The sequence below is a fragment of the Thalassophryne amazonica genome, chromosome 2, assembly GCF_902500255.1.
Source record: "Thalassophryne amazonica chromosome 2, fThaAma1.1, whole genome shotgun sequence".
Classification (NCBI taxonomy): domain Eukaryota; kingdom Metazoa; phylum Chordata; class Actinopteri; order Batrachoidiformes; family Batrachoididae; genus Thalassophryne; species Thalassophryne amazonica.
This window is the reverse complement of record NC_047104.1, coordinates 156,047,042-156,065,564: the sequence shown is the minus strand read 5'-3', so window position 1 is coordinate 156,065,564 and position 18,523 is coordinate 156,047,042. Positions and strand designations below refer to the sequence as shown.

The following is an 18,523-nucleotide window of genomic DNA, read 5'->3' as shown; positions in this document are numbered from 1 at the left end:
TGGTCAACAGTATCAAAAGCAGCACTGAGGTCTAACAGAACAAGCACGGAGATGAGTCCACTGTCTGAGGCCATAAGAAGATCATTTGTAACCTTCACTAATGTTGTTTCTGTACTATGATGAATTCTAAAACCTGACTGAAACTCTTCAAATAGACCATTCCTCTGCAGATGATCAGTTAGCTGTTCTACAACTACCCTTTCAAGAATTTTTGAGAGAAAAGGAAGGTTGGAGATTGGCCTATAATTAGCTAAGATAGCTGGGTCAAGTGATGGCTTTTTAAGTAATGGTTTAATTACTGCCACCTTAAAAGCCTGTGGTACATAGCCAACTAATAAAGATAGATTGATCATATTTAAGATCGAAGCATTAAATAATGGTAGGGCTTCCTTGAGCAGCCTGGTAGGAATGGGTTCTAATAGACATGTTGATGGTTTGGATGAAGTAACTAATGAAAATAACTTAGACAGAACAATCGGAGAAAAAGAGTCTAACCAAATACCGGCATCACTGAAAGCAGCCAAAGATAACGATACGTCTTTGGGATGGTTATGAGTAATTTTTTCTCTAATAGTTAAAATTTTATTAGCAAAGAAAGTCATGAAGTCATTACTAGTTAAAGTTAAAGGAATACTCGGCTCAATAGAGCTCTGACTCTTTGTCAGCCTGGCTACAGTGCTGAAAGAAACCTGGGGTTGTTCTTATTTTCTTCAATTAGTGATGAGTAGTAAGATGTCCTAGCTTTACGGAGGGCTTTTTTTATAGAGCAACAGACTCTTTTTCTAGGCTAAGTGAAAATCTTCTAAATTAGTGAGACGCCATTTCCTCTCCAACTTACGGGTTATCTGCTTTAAGCTGCGAGTTTGTGAGTTATACCACGGAGTCAGGCACTTCTGATTTAAAGCTCTCTTTTTCAGAGGAGCTACAGCATCCAAAGTTGTCTTCAATGAGGATGTAAAACTATTGATGAGATACTCTATCTCACTTACAGAGTTTAGGTAGCTACTCTGCACTGTGTTGGTATATGGCATTAGAGAACATAAAGAAGGAATCATATCCTTAAACCTAGTTACAGTGCTTTCTGAAAGACTTCTAGTGTAATGAAACTTATTCCCCACTGCTGGGTAGTCCATCAGAGTAAATGTAAATGTTATTAAGAAATGATCAGACAGAAGGGAGTTTTCAGGGAATACTGTTAAGTCTTCAATTTCCATACCATAAGTCAGAACAAGATCTAAGATATGATTAAAGTGGTGGGTGGACTCATTTACATTTTGAGCAAAGCCAATTGAGTCTAATAATAGATTAAATGCAGTGTTGAGGCTGTCATTCTCAGCATCTGTGTGGATGTTAAAATCGCCCACTATAATTATCTTATCTGAGCTAAGCACTAATTCAGACAAAAGGTCTGAAAATTCACAGAGAAACTCACAGTAATGACCAGGTGGACGATAGATAATAACAAATAAAACTGGTTTTTGGGACTTCCAATTTGGATGGACAAGACTAAGAGTCAAGCTTTCAAATGAATTAAAGCTCTGTCTGGGTTTTTGATTAATTAATAAGCTGGAATGGAAGACTGCTGCTAATCCTCCGCCTCGGCCCGTGCTACGAGCATTCTGGCAGTTAGTGTGACTCGGGGGTGTTGACTCATTTAAACTAACATATTCATCCTGCTGTAACCAGGTTTCTGTAAGGCAGAATAAATCAATATGTTGATCAATTATTATATCATTTACTAACAGGGACTTAGAAGAGAGAGACCTAATGTTTAATAGACCACATTTAACTGTTTTAGTCTGTGGTGCAGTTGAAGGTGCTATATTATTTTTTCTTTTTGAATTTTTATGCTCAAATAGATTTTTGCTGGTTATTGGTGGTCTGGGAGCAGGCACCGTCTCTACGGGGATGGGGTAATGAGGGGATGGCAGGGGGAGAGAAGCTGCAGAGAGGTGTGTAAGACTACAACTCTGCTTCCTGGTCCCAACCCTGGATAGTCACGGTTTGGAGGATTTAAGAAAATTGGCCAGATTTCTAGAAATGAGAGCTGCTCCATCCAAAGTGGGATGGATGCCGTCTCTCCTAACAGGACCAGGTTTTCCCCAGAAGCTTTGCCAGTTATCTATGAAGCCCACCTCATGTTTTGGACACCACTCAGACAGCCAGCAATTCAAGGAGAACATGCGGTTAAACATGTCACTCCTGGTCCGATTGGGGAGGGGCCCAGAGAAAACTACAGAGTCCGACATTGTTTTTGCAAAGTTACACACCGATTCAATGTTAATTTTAGTGACCTCCGATTGGCGTAACCGGGTGTCATTACTGCCGACGTGAATTATAATCTTACCAAATTTACGCTTAGCCTTAGCCAGCAGTTTCAAATTTCCTTCAATGTCGCCTGCTCTGGCCCCCGGAAGACAACTGACTATGGTTGCTGGTGTCGCTAACTTCACATTTCTCAAAACAGAGTCGCCAATAACCAGAGTTTGATCCTCGGCGGGTGTGTCGTCGAGTGGGGAAAAACGGTTAGAAATGTGAACGGGTTGGCGGTGTACACGGGGCTTCTGTTTAGGACTACGCTTCCTCCTCACAGTCACCCAGTCGGCCTGCTTTCCCGGCTGCTCGGGATCTGCCAGAGGGAAACTAACGGCGGCTAAGCTACCTTGGTCTGCACCGACTACAGTGGCCTGGCTAGCTGTAGAATTTTCCACGGTGCGGAGCCGAGTCTCCAATTCGCCCAGCCTGGCCTCCAAAGCTACGAATAAGCTACACTTATTACAAGTACCATTACTGCTAAAGGAGGCCGAGGAATAACTAAACATTTCACACCCAGAGCAGAAAAGTGCGGGAGAGACAGGAGAAGCCGCCATGCTAAACCGGCTAAGAGCTAGTAGCTGCGCTAAGCTAGCGGATTCCTAAAAACACACAAAGTGAATAATGTTTAAATAATTTAGAGGTGATTCAGCAGAGGGAGTGCTTTAGTTAAGGCATGTGAAGATTACACTGTGAAACAAATCGTTATCTAGTTAACTAGATCAATCTAACTGCGCAGATTAAACAGCTAACAGATACAGCAAAACACCGCTGTGCTCCGGAACAGGAAGTGATACAATACCGCAGTGAGAGCCAACCACCAGTAGAGGCAAGCAAGGCAAACATATTATATATATATATATATATATATATATATATATATATATATATATATATATATATATATATATATATATCAGACGTTTTTATTTTTTTCAAAAACCTTATGGAGTTGAATCATGTGTGCTTGCATGAGCCAACCTTGAATCTTCGTGTGCATGCGTGAGGTTTTCACGCCTGTCGGTTGCGTCATTCGCCTGTGAGCAGGCTATGAGTGAGCACTGGTCCTCCCCCCTTGTTGGATTTTCATTTCGAGGAAAATGTCTGAATGATTGGAGCAGCGCTGAATCAAATTTTTCCAGAAACTGTGAGAGACAGCCAGGTGGAAACCATTCGGAAGATTCAAACGGCTTTCGGTGGCTTTTCAGTCGAGTGAGTATCCAAAGAATTGTGTAAGAGCTGGACATGTCACAACATGTCCTGTGAGACTTCCAACTTCCGCACGTCTTTTATTACAAAATCTCCTGTAACAATGGAATGTGCCGAAAAAGTGCTGATGTCCACCTCTTCTGCAATTTCTCTGGTAGTCAGACGACGTCCAAGATCAACACAGCGTTCACTTTGGAAATGATCTGGTCGTTTCAGCATGTCGATGGCCGATCGGAGCGCGGCGCACCCTCCGCCATTGTGCGCCGTCTTTAAACCGGTTGTAACGCTCCTTAATCTGTGTGATGCCCATAGGATCGTCACCGAAAGCCGCCTGAATCTTCCGAATGGTTTCCACCTGGCTGTCTCTCACAGTTTCTAGAAAAATTTGATGCAGCAAAGCTCCAAATCGTTCCACCTCGCAATGAAAATCCAACGAGAGGGGAGGACCAGTGCTCACACAAAGCCTGCTCACAGGCGAATGATGCAACCGACGGGCGTGAAAAAAAATCACGCATGCTCATGAAGGTTCAAGGTTGGCTCATGCAAACACACATGATTCAAATCCATATGGTTTTTGAAAAAAATAAAAAGGTCTGATACTTTTTGGACAGACCTCGTATATATATATATACACATATATATATATATATATACATATACATATATATATATATATATATATATATACATATATACATACATATACACACACACACACACACACACACATTGTGTGATGTCACCCATAGGTTTTCTATAGAGACCTGGTATAGCTGATATGTAGCCCATATCTGGGAGCTGCCATGTTGGCAGCAGCAGCAGTGATTAACTCAATAATGTACAAAGGGGTGCAACGTGGGTTGCTCAGTATGTGACCAAAAAAGCCTGAACACACCCCACTCTTTGAGTCCGAACCACCTAAGTTACAGTTAGTGGAGCAGATAATTGTAACAATTGCTCATTTCTGGAAACAAGCACCAAAACTGGCACACATACTCCTTAGACATTACTCTTTTGTAAAAGTACGTTAGCCACCTAAATTTTCAATAGGCAGCCAGGTAGGGGTCAATTGAAGAATTACACAGGGGTCAAAATTTACAAATGCTCCAATGACATTGAAAACTATACCGCATTATTTGTCTGATCATAATGATTCCAAAAAGGTATAGTTTGGACTATCTGTGACTGATTGTTATGGAGTTTGTCAGGGTGGGCAGGTGGCAGGCACCTGAATTGTCAGGACCCAAAATGCAAACTCTCTGACTAGGTGTGGATGTTGAAGAAATCATGGTCTTTAATACAGGCTCTGGTTCGGTACACAGGTGATCAGTTGGCAAGGCAGAAGCACAAACAGGGTCAGGCAAAAACGCAGTCATGGGCAAGCAGGGTTCAATGGCACGAGCAGACACAGACATCATGGGCAAGGCAAAAGGCGCAGTCAAAAAACACAAAGCAGCGTCTGGATACACAGCGAATCAAAAACAGGACTAGAAACAGAGCTGGTAAGTGTGCAAAGACAACAAACGAGCAAGGGTGTGGTGGCTGGGTGGAGATTAAATAAGACACGTGTTAACAAGGTGCACCTGAGGAACAATCAAGAAGGGGCGTGGCTAGTGAACGAAGATACTACATTGTGCAAGACAGTGAGGGAGGACAACACAAGGTGGAGTGAAGAAAAGACAAAGATTTGTGAACAGGTGTCAAGAGTGTGACTAAATGAAAACACAAAGCAGACAGAGTTAAAGTGAGAGACAGGGACACATAGCAGGTGCAGAGAGAACTTAACCAACTGGCTGTGAGAGAAGAAGACAGGAATGCAGGTGCAGGATGTGGAGTGAAACAGAAATAAGTACAAAGCTACAATTGAATATAATATTACTGAACAGGAATCAGACATGAACATGAGAACTGGACTAAACATGAACTGGCGAGAGACTTAACAGGACAGAAAAGCAGACCGGAGATAAACTAGATAACACAGCTCAGAGAATAATAAGAAATTAAACACCATGACAAAACTAAACTGGAACTGGCAGACAAACTCCTGACAAAGTGCAAACAGAAATGAGAACAGCAAAAATAGGCAAACGATAACTAACTGATAACACACACCGTTAGAATGGAACTGAGACATGGCTAAAGTATTAAAGTAACAAGGAAAGAAAGTGACAAAGCAAACAGAACTGAGAATAACCATAAGATGAAAATAATATAACTAGTGAATCAAAACACGAACCAAGTGACAAGAAAAACAAGACAGAACATGATGAAAATAATTACTAATAAATCAAAGCCGCAGCAAACGGGAAACCATAAAAAAGGGAAAAATAAGGGCTCAGCGCCCTGAGCTGGCCCAATCGCTGACAGAGTTGTGGAGTAAAAACAGCAAGAATGGTGACCAAGGTCAGTTTCAGTTTGTACAGGGGTCAAAAGTTAAAGTTGATCCAATTTTGGTAAAAAGTGTTGCAAATTATTGGTTGTGCGATGAGTAGGATTAATAAATGGCGCACTTTGCACAAGCAGATGCTGTATGATGCTGTAATGCAGAGGAAGCCTTTTCTGCGTACATGCTAGAAACAGAGTCACTTGAGGTATGCTAAAGCACATTTGGACAAGCCAGCTTCATTTTGGAATAAGGTGCTGTGGACTGATGAAACTAAAATTGAGTTATTTGGACATAACAAGGGGCGGTATGCATGGCTCAAAAAGAACACAGCATTCCAAGAAAAGCACTTGCTACCTACAGCAAAATTTGGAGGTGGTTCCATCATGCTGTGGGGCCAGTGCAGGTACTGAGAATCTTGTTAAAGTTGATGGTCATATGGATTCCAGTCAATATCAGCAGATTCTTGAGAACAATGTTCAAGAATCAGTGGCAAAGTTGAAATTGCACCGGGGCGAGATCTTTCAACAAGACAACAACTCTAAACACTGCTCAAAATCTACTAAAGCATTCATGCAGAGGAACAAGTACAACGTTCTGGAATGGCCATCTCCCCAGACCTGAATATTATTGAAAATCTGTGGTGTGATTGTAAGCAGGCTGTCCATGCTAGGAAACCAACAAACCTGAGATGTTTTGTAAAGAAGAATGGTCCCAAATACCTTCAACCAGATTCCAGACTCTCACTGGAAGCTATAGGAAGCATTTAGAGGCTGTAATTTCTGCAAAAGGAGGATCTACTAAATATTGATAGACTTCTTTCTGTTTGGGTGCCCAAATTTATGCACCTGCCTAATTTTGTTTAAAGAATTATTGCACACTTTCTGTAAATCGTATAAACTTCATTTCACTTCTCAAATATCACTGTGTTTGTCTGCTATATGATATATTTAACTGAAATTGCTGATCCAAACAACCAATGATTTATAAAGGAAAATCATGGAAATCATCAGGGGGGCCCAAACTTTTACATACCACTGTAACAGGCTAATCTTGATTCAGGCGTTCATTAGATCATATTTTTGGGAATCTGCACAGTAGTTCTCATAACGATTTGCAAGGTGAAGGTATCCAAGATGAAGGCCTGGGGGAAAAAGGAGCCTGAAGGCACCTTAAGACTGAGCATCAAACCACAACAACATTGGCTATTATAATGCAGCAGCATTTCTCCAGTGCTGAGTTAATAAAACTTTATGTATAAATTTTATGACATTACATACACCACATTATTATAAAAAGAGACATTGTTTGTACAAACTCTAAATAAATAGAATAGTTTTGGTGTTAAAAAATAAAAAGGCACAGAATCCTGCGATTTAAACTACTGTGCTATGATTTGGGGCACAGTTTTATGATTGTAAAACCTGATAGCTCATCACAAACCAAAATTCATTCTATTCTTTCATTATCCAATCACCTTGGCATTGTTCCATGTGCCTAACACTGACTGCAAGATTAAAAAATGGGGGAGAATAAAATCGTCAATTGTGACAGCAAAAGTATTCTTAATGACCAGTACACACATTAAGTGCACACTTTTAGTACAAAGACAACCACTCACACGCCTGAGCAGCTCAGCACAGAAAGGAGACTTAAAGCTGAGGGTGACCTCTGCAGGAACATCAGCTCCAAACCTTCTCAGAAACAGGAAAAAAAAAGAAAACACTTTACCTTTAGGAGCTCGTCGTTTCTTTGCTTCAGTAGGAACTGGGAGCTGAAACAACACAACAGTATCAAACAAGGCTGACCTATGTGTGCTGTTTGCATCCGATAATAATATTCCTTATGAAATGCACAGAGTTCTAGGCTATATACTATATTCGTCACCATTTGAATTACAGGAACAAAAAGATGAATTATACACATGATGTGTCACATGAATTAAAAAAGTCAAAAAAATTGAAACATTAGCTTTATATTGAAAACAAAATAATAATAAAAACTCCAGGAAACCTGGGAATACACAAGATTATTATTATTTCGTACATTTTATCACTTGGGCTGTCACATAGGTTGATGGATTTAACAAAGTATTGTGCTTGTGCATCTGTGCACGCCTTACTGAGCAAACATCCACGGTTCAAAGAAAGAAAATATTTACACAATATTTTCTACTCATGAGTGGTGGTTGCTGGAAAGTGTCCATTTTATGAAAACATATGACAAAGATTTTTTTTAAAGGGCCAGTAGCAGTGACTGTTTGGAGTTTCTATTAATCATATTCATGTCCCGAACATCTATAGCTTTGTACAGGTGAAGTACTGCTTCAGGGATGAGACTTTTTGCCTTAAGACTCATTTAACTGCAGACAGACTGGATGCACCGCGGGTAGCTCAGATAAAATTACATTGAAATGAACACAGTGTAGTCGCACTGCAAGAGTGGTGTAGTTTCACACACTGTAATAGTAAGCAGCTGAATAAAAGGAATACAGCAGGACAATGACCACATTTCTGTTTCAGGACGAAGAAGAAAATATAACGCAATGCTAAAATACCCTCACCGTATGAGCATAAAAATAGGAAACAGAATGTGACCTTTTGACCTCTTAAAATAGGTCAAGGTTAGCCTTTTTTGAACTTGTCCAAGGTCTGTATCCCAAGAATGTTCCCTGTGAATTTGAAGACCCTGGCAGGAGTAGTAGGACTGGACTTATGCTGAGTAGAGACAGACAGACGGACGGACAGACGCAAGGTCTTCACAATACCCGATGGCCATATTGTGGCCTTGGGTAATAAATGATTGTTTTCACTTTTTTTTTTTTTTTTTTTTTTTTTTGGTGTGTGGGGGTGTGGAGGTGAAATACTGGAGAAGCAGTCTTAAAGAAACCTCATCTGTTTGAATGAAACATTCACTTGAGTGTCGTTCCAAGTTATGATCCGAGTTACCTGCTATGTGTCAGGAAAGATGACTTTAAGCTTGCTTTCATCTTGGAATATAATACGTGCCATGGAATTAATATACATACTGTTGGATTAAACTGCACAGTTTTTGGTACCTTCCAGGAGTAAGTGAGGTCATACCGGACTTTTCCCATTGTAAATGGGGAGGCCCACGGAATGAACTCGGTGGTAAAGACGATGGAATATATCTAAAAATGATTCTAACATGACAAGTATGATCAAATGAAGTAGTAATGTGTTAAAATTAAGAGTTGATTAAAAGATGTATTTTACAAATAAGTGAAATGAATGATTATATGAGTTGTTTTTCATAAAGAGTGCAGAGTCAGAGAAAAAGAGGAAGTGAAGAAGATGTCGCAAGTAGGGCAAGAAAAGCTGATGTTAAACAACTGATCAAATGATTAAGATGTTGGTAAAAATAAAATGAATAATAAGGAATGAGAATGTTTGTATATGATCATATGAATTGTTTTTATGTGAAAGAGAGTTGTAATGAAATGATTGAATATGATTGATGTGATTTTGAAGAAATGATTTAAAAGAATGAATTCTCAGAAAAGCTGAAGTGTTAACAGAAAAGAGGAACTTGAGAAATAAGTTACTGGTAGGGGCTGCGGAGATTTCCAGTAAAGCAGAAGGAGAAGGGAGGAGGTTTTGAGTCAACAGCGTCCCCATGGTAACCAAGATCATCTGAGGACGACTGGAGTCAAGAACATATATAACTTGTTGAAACACCAGAAAACGGGGTTATTCTTCCAGGGAGAGGTGCTGTTGGCACTACTCCCCTGCTACGAGGAAATCACAAGACTTGACCATCTTGTGAGCATCAACTGGAATCGTGGAGTGAGAGGATTGGAGCCATAAAAGATCATTTGAGAGAGATTTCAACTCCCACTCAGGCCGTCCAGTCACGGAGTAGCAGAACAATGGAGAATAACCACTGGCCTTAAGTCTGAGTGGGGAATGTTCAACGATTTCTCTCTCAAGGAATATCACAGCATACCAGAATGGATTAGATCAACTTTTGGTTGATTGAAGACGGAATAAATTCTTATGTGGATTAACTTCCTGAAGGATTACAATATCACACAAGGATCGTGGTCAGCTAACGACTAATAGCTGATGAAGAGGAAATCAAGTTCATCGAGCTGGGGACCCTAACCTCAAAAACCTTCCTCCCTCACTCCTAGGAAAATTTGTTGAGAAATCAATCCAGTCCCAGTTAAAGTAAGATCAGTCAGAATTATTGAATTAAAAACAAAAATCTCTGCCAATCATTATTCTACAACCCCTGGCAAAAATTATGGAATCACCGGCCTCAGAGGATGTTCATTCAGTTGTTTAATTTTGTAGAAAAAAAGCAGATCACAGACATGACACAAAACTAAAGTCATTTCAAATGGCAACTTTCTGGCTTTAAGAAACACTATAAGAAATCAAGAAAAAAAGATTGTGGCAGTCAGTAACGGTTACTTTTTTAGACCAAGCAGAGGAAAAAAATATGGAATCACTCAATTCTGTAAATTTTCATCCCCCAAATTAACACCTGCATCATATCAGATCTGCTCATTGACACTGACCCTATGCCATGACATTGACCCTATGTGTCTTATTGCAAGGAATGTTTTTGCAGTATTTGCTCTATGGCAAGATGCATTATCATCTTGAAAAATGATTTCATCATCCCCAAACATCCTTTCAATTGTCCAAAATATCAACATAAACTTGTGCATTTATTGATGATGTAATGACAGCCATCTCCCCAGTGCCTTTACCTGACATGCAGCCCCATATCATCAATGACTGTGGAAATTTACATGTTCTCTTCAGGCAGTCATCTTTATAAATCTCACTGGAAAGGCACCAAACAAAAGTTCCAGCATCATCACCTTGCCCAATGCAGATTCGAGATTCATCACTGAATATGACTTTCATCCAGTCATCCACAGTCCACAACTGCTTTTCCTTAGCCCATTGTAACCTTTTTTTTTCTGTTTAGGTGTTAATGATGCCTTTCGTTTAGCTTTTCTGTATGTAAATCCCATTTCCTTTAGGCGGTTTCTTACAGTTCGGTCACAGACGTTGACTCCAGTTTCCTCCCATTCGTTCCTCATTTGTTTTGTTGTACATTTTTCGATTTTTGAGACATATTGCTTTAAGTTTTCTGTCTTGACGCTTTGATGTCTTCCTTGGTCTACCAGTATGTTTGCCTTTAACAACCTTCCCATGTTGTTTGTATTTGGTCCAGAGTTTAGACACAGCTGACTGTGAACAACCAACATCTTTTGCAACATTGCATGATGATTTACTCTCTTTTAAGAGTTTGATAATCCTCTCCTTTGTTTCAATTGACATCTCTCGTGTTGGAGCCATGATTCATGTCAGTCCACTTGGTGCAACAGCTCTCCAAGGTGTGTTCACTCCTTTTTAGATGCAGACTAACGAGCAGATCTGATATGATGCAGGTGTTAGTTTTGGGGATGAAAATTTACAGGGTGATTCCATATTTTTTTCCTCTGCTTGGTCTAAAAAAGTAACCGTTACTGACTGCCACAATCTTTTTCTCTTGATTTCTTATAGTGTTTCTTAAAGCCAGAAAGTTGCCATTTGAAATGACTTTAATTTTGTGTCATGTCTGTGATCTGCTTTTTTTCTACAAAATTAAACAACTGAATGAACATCCTCCAAGGCCGGTGATTCCATAATTTTTGCCAGGGGTTGTAATTATATTTGAATTACTATTGTGAAATTATCACCACATAATCTATGTTGATTATGTTATTGGCACTTGCAAAACCTGCAATAAATTTCCAAGCATGCAGTTAAAGTGTTAAGGCTCGGACATTGGATTATTGATGCTTCTTAAGGTGTAAAAGTTAAAGTTTATTGGGTGTACAACATCAAACATTACACACCCGACCACTTCACGCTCACACTACTGCGTTTATCTTAAAAATAAACATGGCAGGGTTTGTATGACTATGATTTGAATGAGCTTACTGATGCTGCTCATTCTTCTGACACACAAAAAAACAAAACAAATACAGTACACCTAGGTCTGCGCAGTTTAGCAGGTTTATCTGGTACACGGTACAATTTTGGCCAGCGGTACAGATTTTGACTCCACCGACTAATCGCAATAATGGCCGCTGAGTTTTTCGATCCAGGAAAACTCCTCTGTGAAGCAGCTGTGTGCCTGTGAACCAGTTTGTGGCGGCGGAGAGGGGTGTTCTGAGCTGAGGTGACTGACTCTCATCCCTGTTCATGTAAGTTTGTGAGATGCCTGTTCTGTTGACGATATTTGCAAAGCTACTGTTTATTTATTTCAGGCGACGCACTGGGGGAAGGCAGAAGCTCTGTTGCGATCTGAATCAAACATTTGAGAAACCGCCACGTTAAATAACGCAAGGGTCACGCCCACATACTTCATCGTAGATCCTTTAAACTTGCTGGACATGATGAGGGCTTCGCCCTGAACGTCTACATATCTTACTTTCCCACCTCCGCCATAGCGCCCCCCGGTGGTGGCAGGAAATGCCCTATTTTTACTTTAAGAGGTCCTGATGTCACATACTTAACCCAATCAACTTCATTCCACTTCTAAAACATGCAGAACAAGTTGGTGAACGTAGGCGATGAACGCCGTGAAGTTACGAGTAACGGCGTCCGTGTGGCGGCGTGCCGAATATTGCCCATTAGCCATGAAATTACGTTCTTCCTTTTGACGGCTTTAATTTTGTCACATCATCATGAAAATTGATACACAGGTTGAGCACGACAACCTCTTACAATTCATAGGGGTGTCGCCCATGGGCGGGCCAAAATGCCTAGTAGAGAGAGTAGAGAGATGAAAATTGGTACACATGTGTGACTTGCATAGACGTACAAAAAAGTCTCTTGCACCATGGGTCTACTCCAAACAGGAAGTCCGCCATTTTGAATTTTCTTGTCATTTTGGCGTGATTTCCATGTATATTTGAACATTTTTTGTATTTGAACGAACTCCTCCTAGGGATATTGTCCAATGCACTTCAAATTTCTTTGACAGCATCCAGAGATGACACTGACCAAAAGTTATCGAAAGCTTTTCTCTATGTTGAAGGGTGTGGCCGCTGTGGTGCCGCCATTTTGACCTTTCACCATAGAACATCAAGTCATGATAACGCCTTCATGCTTTGCCTGATTGACTTGAAACTTCACATGTATGATGACAGTTGGCCCCTCAACACACCCAGCCCCTCTGTTTGTACACTGAGCGCCCCCTAGTGGATGAACAATCAACATGTCATAACTCCTTGATGCATTGTGTGATTTGTTTTAAATTTTAACTTTGTGATGAGTGGTTGCCCCTGCATGCACAAGCCCACATGTGGTCACAAGGGCACCCACTGGCCTGGGTAGGCGGTTGCGTGGAACGAGGGCCCGTATATGACTGCTTGCAGTCCTAGTTACACTTTGTTTTTGTCACAATATATACAGTTACCATGAAGGGCTTCAATTTATACCGCAATAAGAATTTCAGGTCATACCATGCAGCCCTAGCTGTAAGCCATGTGGAGGCATTTTCAGTATCCACAGGGACATCTCTAGCTGAAGTAGAACCGCGGTCGGATGAAGAGCTCGACAAATTTCTGTAGCTGGACTGAGGAAAGCAGACGGCAGTCTGTACATGAAGAAGTCAGTGCACGGCCTCACATATGGACTACATCATCATTGCAAGTTGATGGATAACAATTTGAATTGGACTGCTATTTAAAGTTCGTGTTGGACTGTTTGGAACCTCTTGACCTCAAAGGATCAATAACGCCCACCAAAATGTAAGCCCCTTTTCTCTTGTTTACAAATTAATATAATATCAAATGACAAGGATCTATTAAGCGTCATATAAAATAAATAATTAATGTTTTTTCATTCATTCAATGGAAAGAATATTTCATTTGCAGAAAGATGAAATGTACCATTCAACTCTGCTTCACCTAGTTGGATGGAACATTTCATCTTTCACCTCACCTCATTTTTACCACTGCACTCATAAATATTCATTATTTATATATTATATAACAGATGAGTGGATCCTTGTCATTTGATTGGTGCTTTGTATGTCACATGACATGGATTATTCATCACATTTGTGTTGCATTGCATTTAAAGTGTAATTTGGTTCCATACGTTCCATACACACTCTGCACACACACACACAACGTGCACGCATGCACACACAAAGCAAATCCACTACGCAGTCTGGAGGCTGTTAGCAAGAAGTAAGAATGAAAAGCTGGACTAATTTCTGATGTGATTTTTTTTTTCACTGCACTGAGGATGTACACAGTCTTTTTTTTTGTAGTACACGTGGGCACAAGCGCCGACCTGGTTGTGTGAGCGCATGCGCATGGGACAACCACACAAGTGAGACGATGATTTGATTGAGCTATCTGATTTATTTATTAATTCTTGTAACACACATACACACACACTCACACACAAACAAAATCTACTTCACTGTAAGCTGTCTGGATGCATGAAGACCTGTTCAGACGAAAAGGTGACGTGACTTCTGCCTGGACTGTGGAACTACACAAAGTCTTTTTTTATGGAAGTCCAAAGGCAGTGCACTGCATCACCGTTACAATTTGGTCTTTAGCAGCTGTGGAACACCAAAATGTAAGCCCTTTTTCTGTTATTTTTAAATTAATAAAATATCACATAACAATTATCTATTTTAGCTGTTATACGAGTATAAAGTAAATAATAAATGTTTTTACATTCTTTCAATGGAACGAATATTTAATGCAGTGAAAGCTGGAACATCTCGTTGAATGGTATGTTCTAGTTTTCACGTCATGAAATATCTGTACCTTTGAACTCATGAACATTCATTATTTGTATATTAGTCGTTTTAGTGGATCCTAGTAAAACACAGATTTTAACCATTTACAAGTATTCACTGTCAAAGTCCACAAAAAACAATAAAACAAAGATTTCACACTAAAAAAAATCCGTTTCCCGTCACTGATTTCAATAGAGCATCTGGGGAGGCGTGGCCTGACATGATGTCATCAAAGTGTTTACCAGCAGCAGGTGAAATCAGCCTAAATTCCCCATGTTTAGGACTTAATTTCTCAGTGCATGTGGCACCAAAAATAAAAAGCAATACATCAATATGTTCATTATTCTTTATTTATTTAGAGCAATCAGCCCATTCGACATTTTATTTACTTGTGATACGCACTTTAACGGACCACAGTTGGGATGTAAACTGACAATAACCGAGACACGTCTGCTGACATTAACAGACGGCAGTAACCGTTATGTTGTTAACTGACTGATCTGAGACCAACAGACCACAGTAAGCGTTAATTTTGTTGAACAGGTTGTCCGCTAATAACCAACTACAAGCCTCTAGCCGTTTTAATCAACTTAGCGTTATCTGTGACTCAGCACGCGGCTACCACTAACACAAAGAACGTCACACACAGATTGGAATGAGACGCTAACCGTTCAGTAAACAGCGCTTAGCTCCCTCTCACTGCGCCGCGCTTGCGTTCAACAAGAAATAAGTAGTTTTGCGCTGAACTCACCGCAGCAGCTTTCTCCTCTTCAGCCATTTTGGAATGAGCAACGCTGTTACCATGGTTACACCTTAAGCGATAAACACTAGACAGGACACCTACCTTCTTTCTGCGACATTTTTATCCGCCATCTTTTGTGAGGGACTGCCACAACTTTGAGACTGCCATCTGGTGGCTCTGGCAAATACTACAATAGGGAGCTCGCTCGCCATAAGGCTTAACAGTGGGTGTCCAATTATGGACAGGGTTCCTGGGGGAACTCCCTCAGAGTCGATTTAAACTGTAAGGCATTATCTCCTCCTATTTTCTCACACACCAATATCATTTCATCCCGTGTTGTTTTCGACCTCTTTTAAAAGGTGTTTAAATTCCCCCACTGTTCTCAAACTCACATATAAACAGGTATCAGCTTTAAATTTACTACATATAGTACAACCCCAATTCCGATGAAGTTGTTGGGACGTGGGAAATGTAAATAAAAACAGAATACAATGATTTGCAAATCCTCTTCGACCTATAGTCAATTAAATACACCACAAAGACAAGATATTTAACTTTTAAACTGATAGACTTTTTTGTTTCTGTGCAAATATTTGTTCATTTTGAAATGGATGCCTGCAACACATTTCAAAAAAGCTGGGACAGGGGTGACAAAAGACTGGGAAAGTTGATGAATGCTCAAAAAACACCTGTTTGGAACATTCCACAGGTGAACAGGTTAATTGGAAACAGGTGAGTGTCATGATTGGATATAAAAGGAGCATCCCCAAAAGGCTCAGCCGTTCACAAGCAAAGATGGGGTGAGGATCACCACTTTGTGAACAACTGCATGAAAAAATAATCCAACAACAATGTTCAATTGGAAGGAATTTAGGGATTCCATCATCTACAGTCCATAATATAATCAGAAGATTCAGAGAATCTGGAGAACTTTCTACATGTAAATGGCAAGGTTGAAAACCAACATTGAATGTCCGTGACCTTCGATCCCTCAGGCAGCACTGCATTAAAAACCAACATCATTGTGTAAAGGATCTGGCAACTTGCTTCTGACAGATTGTTTGTTACTGTGACGCCACTCTGAACTTCACACGGTTATACGCTTATTTTATTTGTTTAGCACTCTTCTGGTTATTAATTGTATCTCTGAACATTATTTAACAACAGTCCTGTTGTGAATTGCTAGCAGTTAGCATTCGAGGGCGGTTAGCTTTTGCTAGCTAGGTCGACCCCCCCTCTCTGTTGTTACTTTTTATAGCTGTTTCTTTTCTACCCGTTTAATACTTCTGTTCATTTTTCAATTGAACTGCAGTGAATTTTAAGTAATTATTTTACTCCTGTGTAAAATCTTAGGAGCGGCTAGCATTTTCGCTAGCGGTTAGCTTGCGTTAGCTATTTCGGACCCCCGTCATCATTTCCCCGTCATGGCTGACGTCATACTTGACCAGTCGTTCTGTGTTTTGTACAGTAACACTACCTCTAACCTTAGTGACATGAAATTTGGGGTTCCACAGGGGTCTGTCTTAGGCCCCCTGCTTTTTTCCCTTTATATAGCACCCCTTGGGCACATATTGTGGCATTTTGGGATTACCTTTCACTGCTATGCAGATGATACTCAGTTATACATGCCGATAACTGCTGGTAATCTCGTTCACATAAAATCCTTAGAAGATTGCAGCAGTGAGAAGTTGGATGTCTAGAAACTTCCTACTTTTAAACTCTGATAGGACTGAAATGATGGTTCTTGGTCCAGTGAGACATCGGCATCAATTTGACCAGTTAACGCTCAGCCTCGGCTCGTGTGTCATACATCACACTGACAAAGTGAGGAACCTTGGGGTAATTTTTGATCCTTCATTGTCCTTTGGCCTCCACATTAGAAATATTACTAGGACTTTTTCACAACATATGGAGGGTGATGAACATAATTCATGAGAGAGGTGGGCATATTGGTAATGCTTTACTGTCAATGGATGCAGCGAAAGCATTCGACAGGATAGAATGGCAATATCTATTTGAAGTTTTGAGGAACTTTGGTGTGGAGACATTCCTAAAATGGATTCACCTGCTCTATTCCAACCCTCAAGCTGAGATATTGACTAACGGTCTTCTCTCAACACCAATCAGCCTTCATAGGGGGATCCGTCAGGGGTGCCCCCTCTCCTCCCTCCTGTTTACTCTTGCAATCAAGCCATTGGCTGTGGCTGTTCGCACTCATGGTGGTATATCAGACATTAAAATTGGCAATACAGACCATCGTATTGCTTTGTATGCAGATGATGTGATTATGTTCTGCTCTTCTTTGGACACCTCGTTATCTTCTATATTGAACTTAATAGATGTTTTCAGTACATTTTCTGGTTATAAAATAAATTACGGTAAATCAGTTTTATTATTTTTAAATGAAAGGCGAAATCCCCCAGTTCAAACACCCTTTTTAGTGTTGGACACGGGCTTTGTTTATTTGGGAGTAACAATTACCCCTTCTGTTGACAGACTTGTTGAAGCTAACTATGACCCTATGACAGAGACAGTAACACAGCTTATAACTAGATGGATGGAACTTCCTATATCTTTGATTGGTCGTATTAATATTTTAAAGATGTCTATCCTGCCTAAATATCTTTACCTTTTCCAGTCAATTCCTCTATCCCCACCAACTTCTTTTTCAGACCTTAAGGAAACTGTTTTCAAAATTTATTTGGAATGACAAAAGGCCCAGACTCAGACTTTCCTTCTTGTATCTTCCATATGATAGAGGGGGATTAAAATTACCTAACCTAACTTGGTATTTTTGGGCTGCTCAAATCAGAGCTGCAATGTTCTACTTTGTTACAGACCAGACACCTGCATGGGTTTTATTGGAGTCTTCATCTGTCAACATTCCCTTAAATTTGTATTTTTACTCAGCTGATAAGAAGAAACTTATTAAAAAGACTACAAACCCATTTCTAAAGAATACAATAAAGATCTGGTATGAGGCTCAAGCATATTTGGGAGACTCACAACAACTGTCCCATTTTACCCCAATTTTTGTTAATGATAACTTCCCCCCTGATAGGGCAGATCTGGGTTTTAAATTTTGG

The 18,523-nt window shown here is 40.1% G+C and overlaps 1 protein-coding gene across 1 annotated transcript in view; it reads right to left on the bottom strand.

The window, feature by feature from the left end:
- The window catches only part of LOC117501064 (Bardet-Biedl syndrome 4 protein-like), an 89,381-nt gene extending 72,859 nt beyond the window's left edge, over positions 1-16,522 (bottom strand). The window contains 3 exon segments of the mRNA XM_034159874.1: positions 7,637-7,679; positions 15,447-15,489; positions 16,517-16,522. Coding sequence (XP_034015765.1) covers positions 7,637-7,679; positions 15,447-15,473 — 70 coding nt within the window. The 5' untranslated portion in view covers positions 15,474-15,489; positions 16,517-16,522.
- Positions 16,523-18,523: the final 2,001 nt, after the last annotated feature.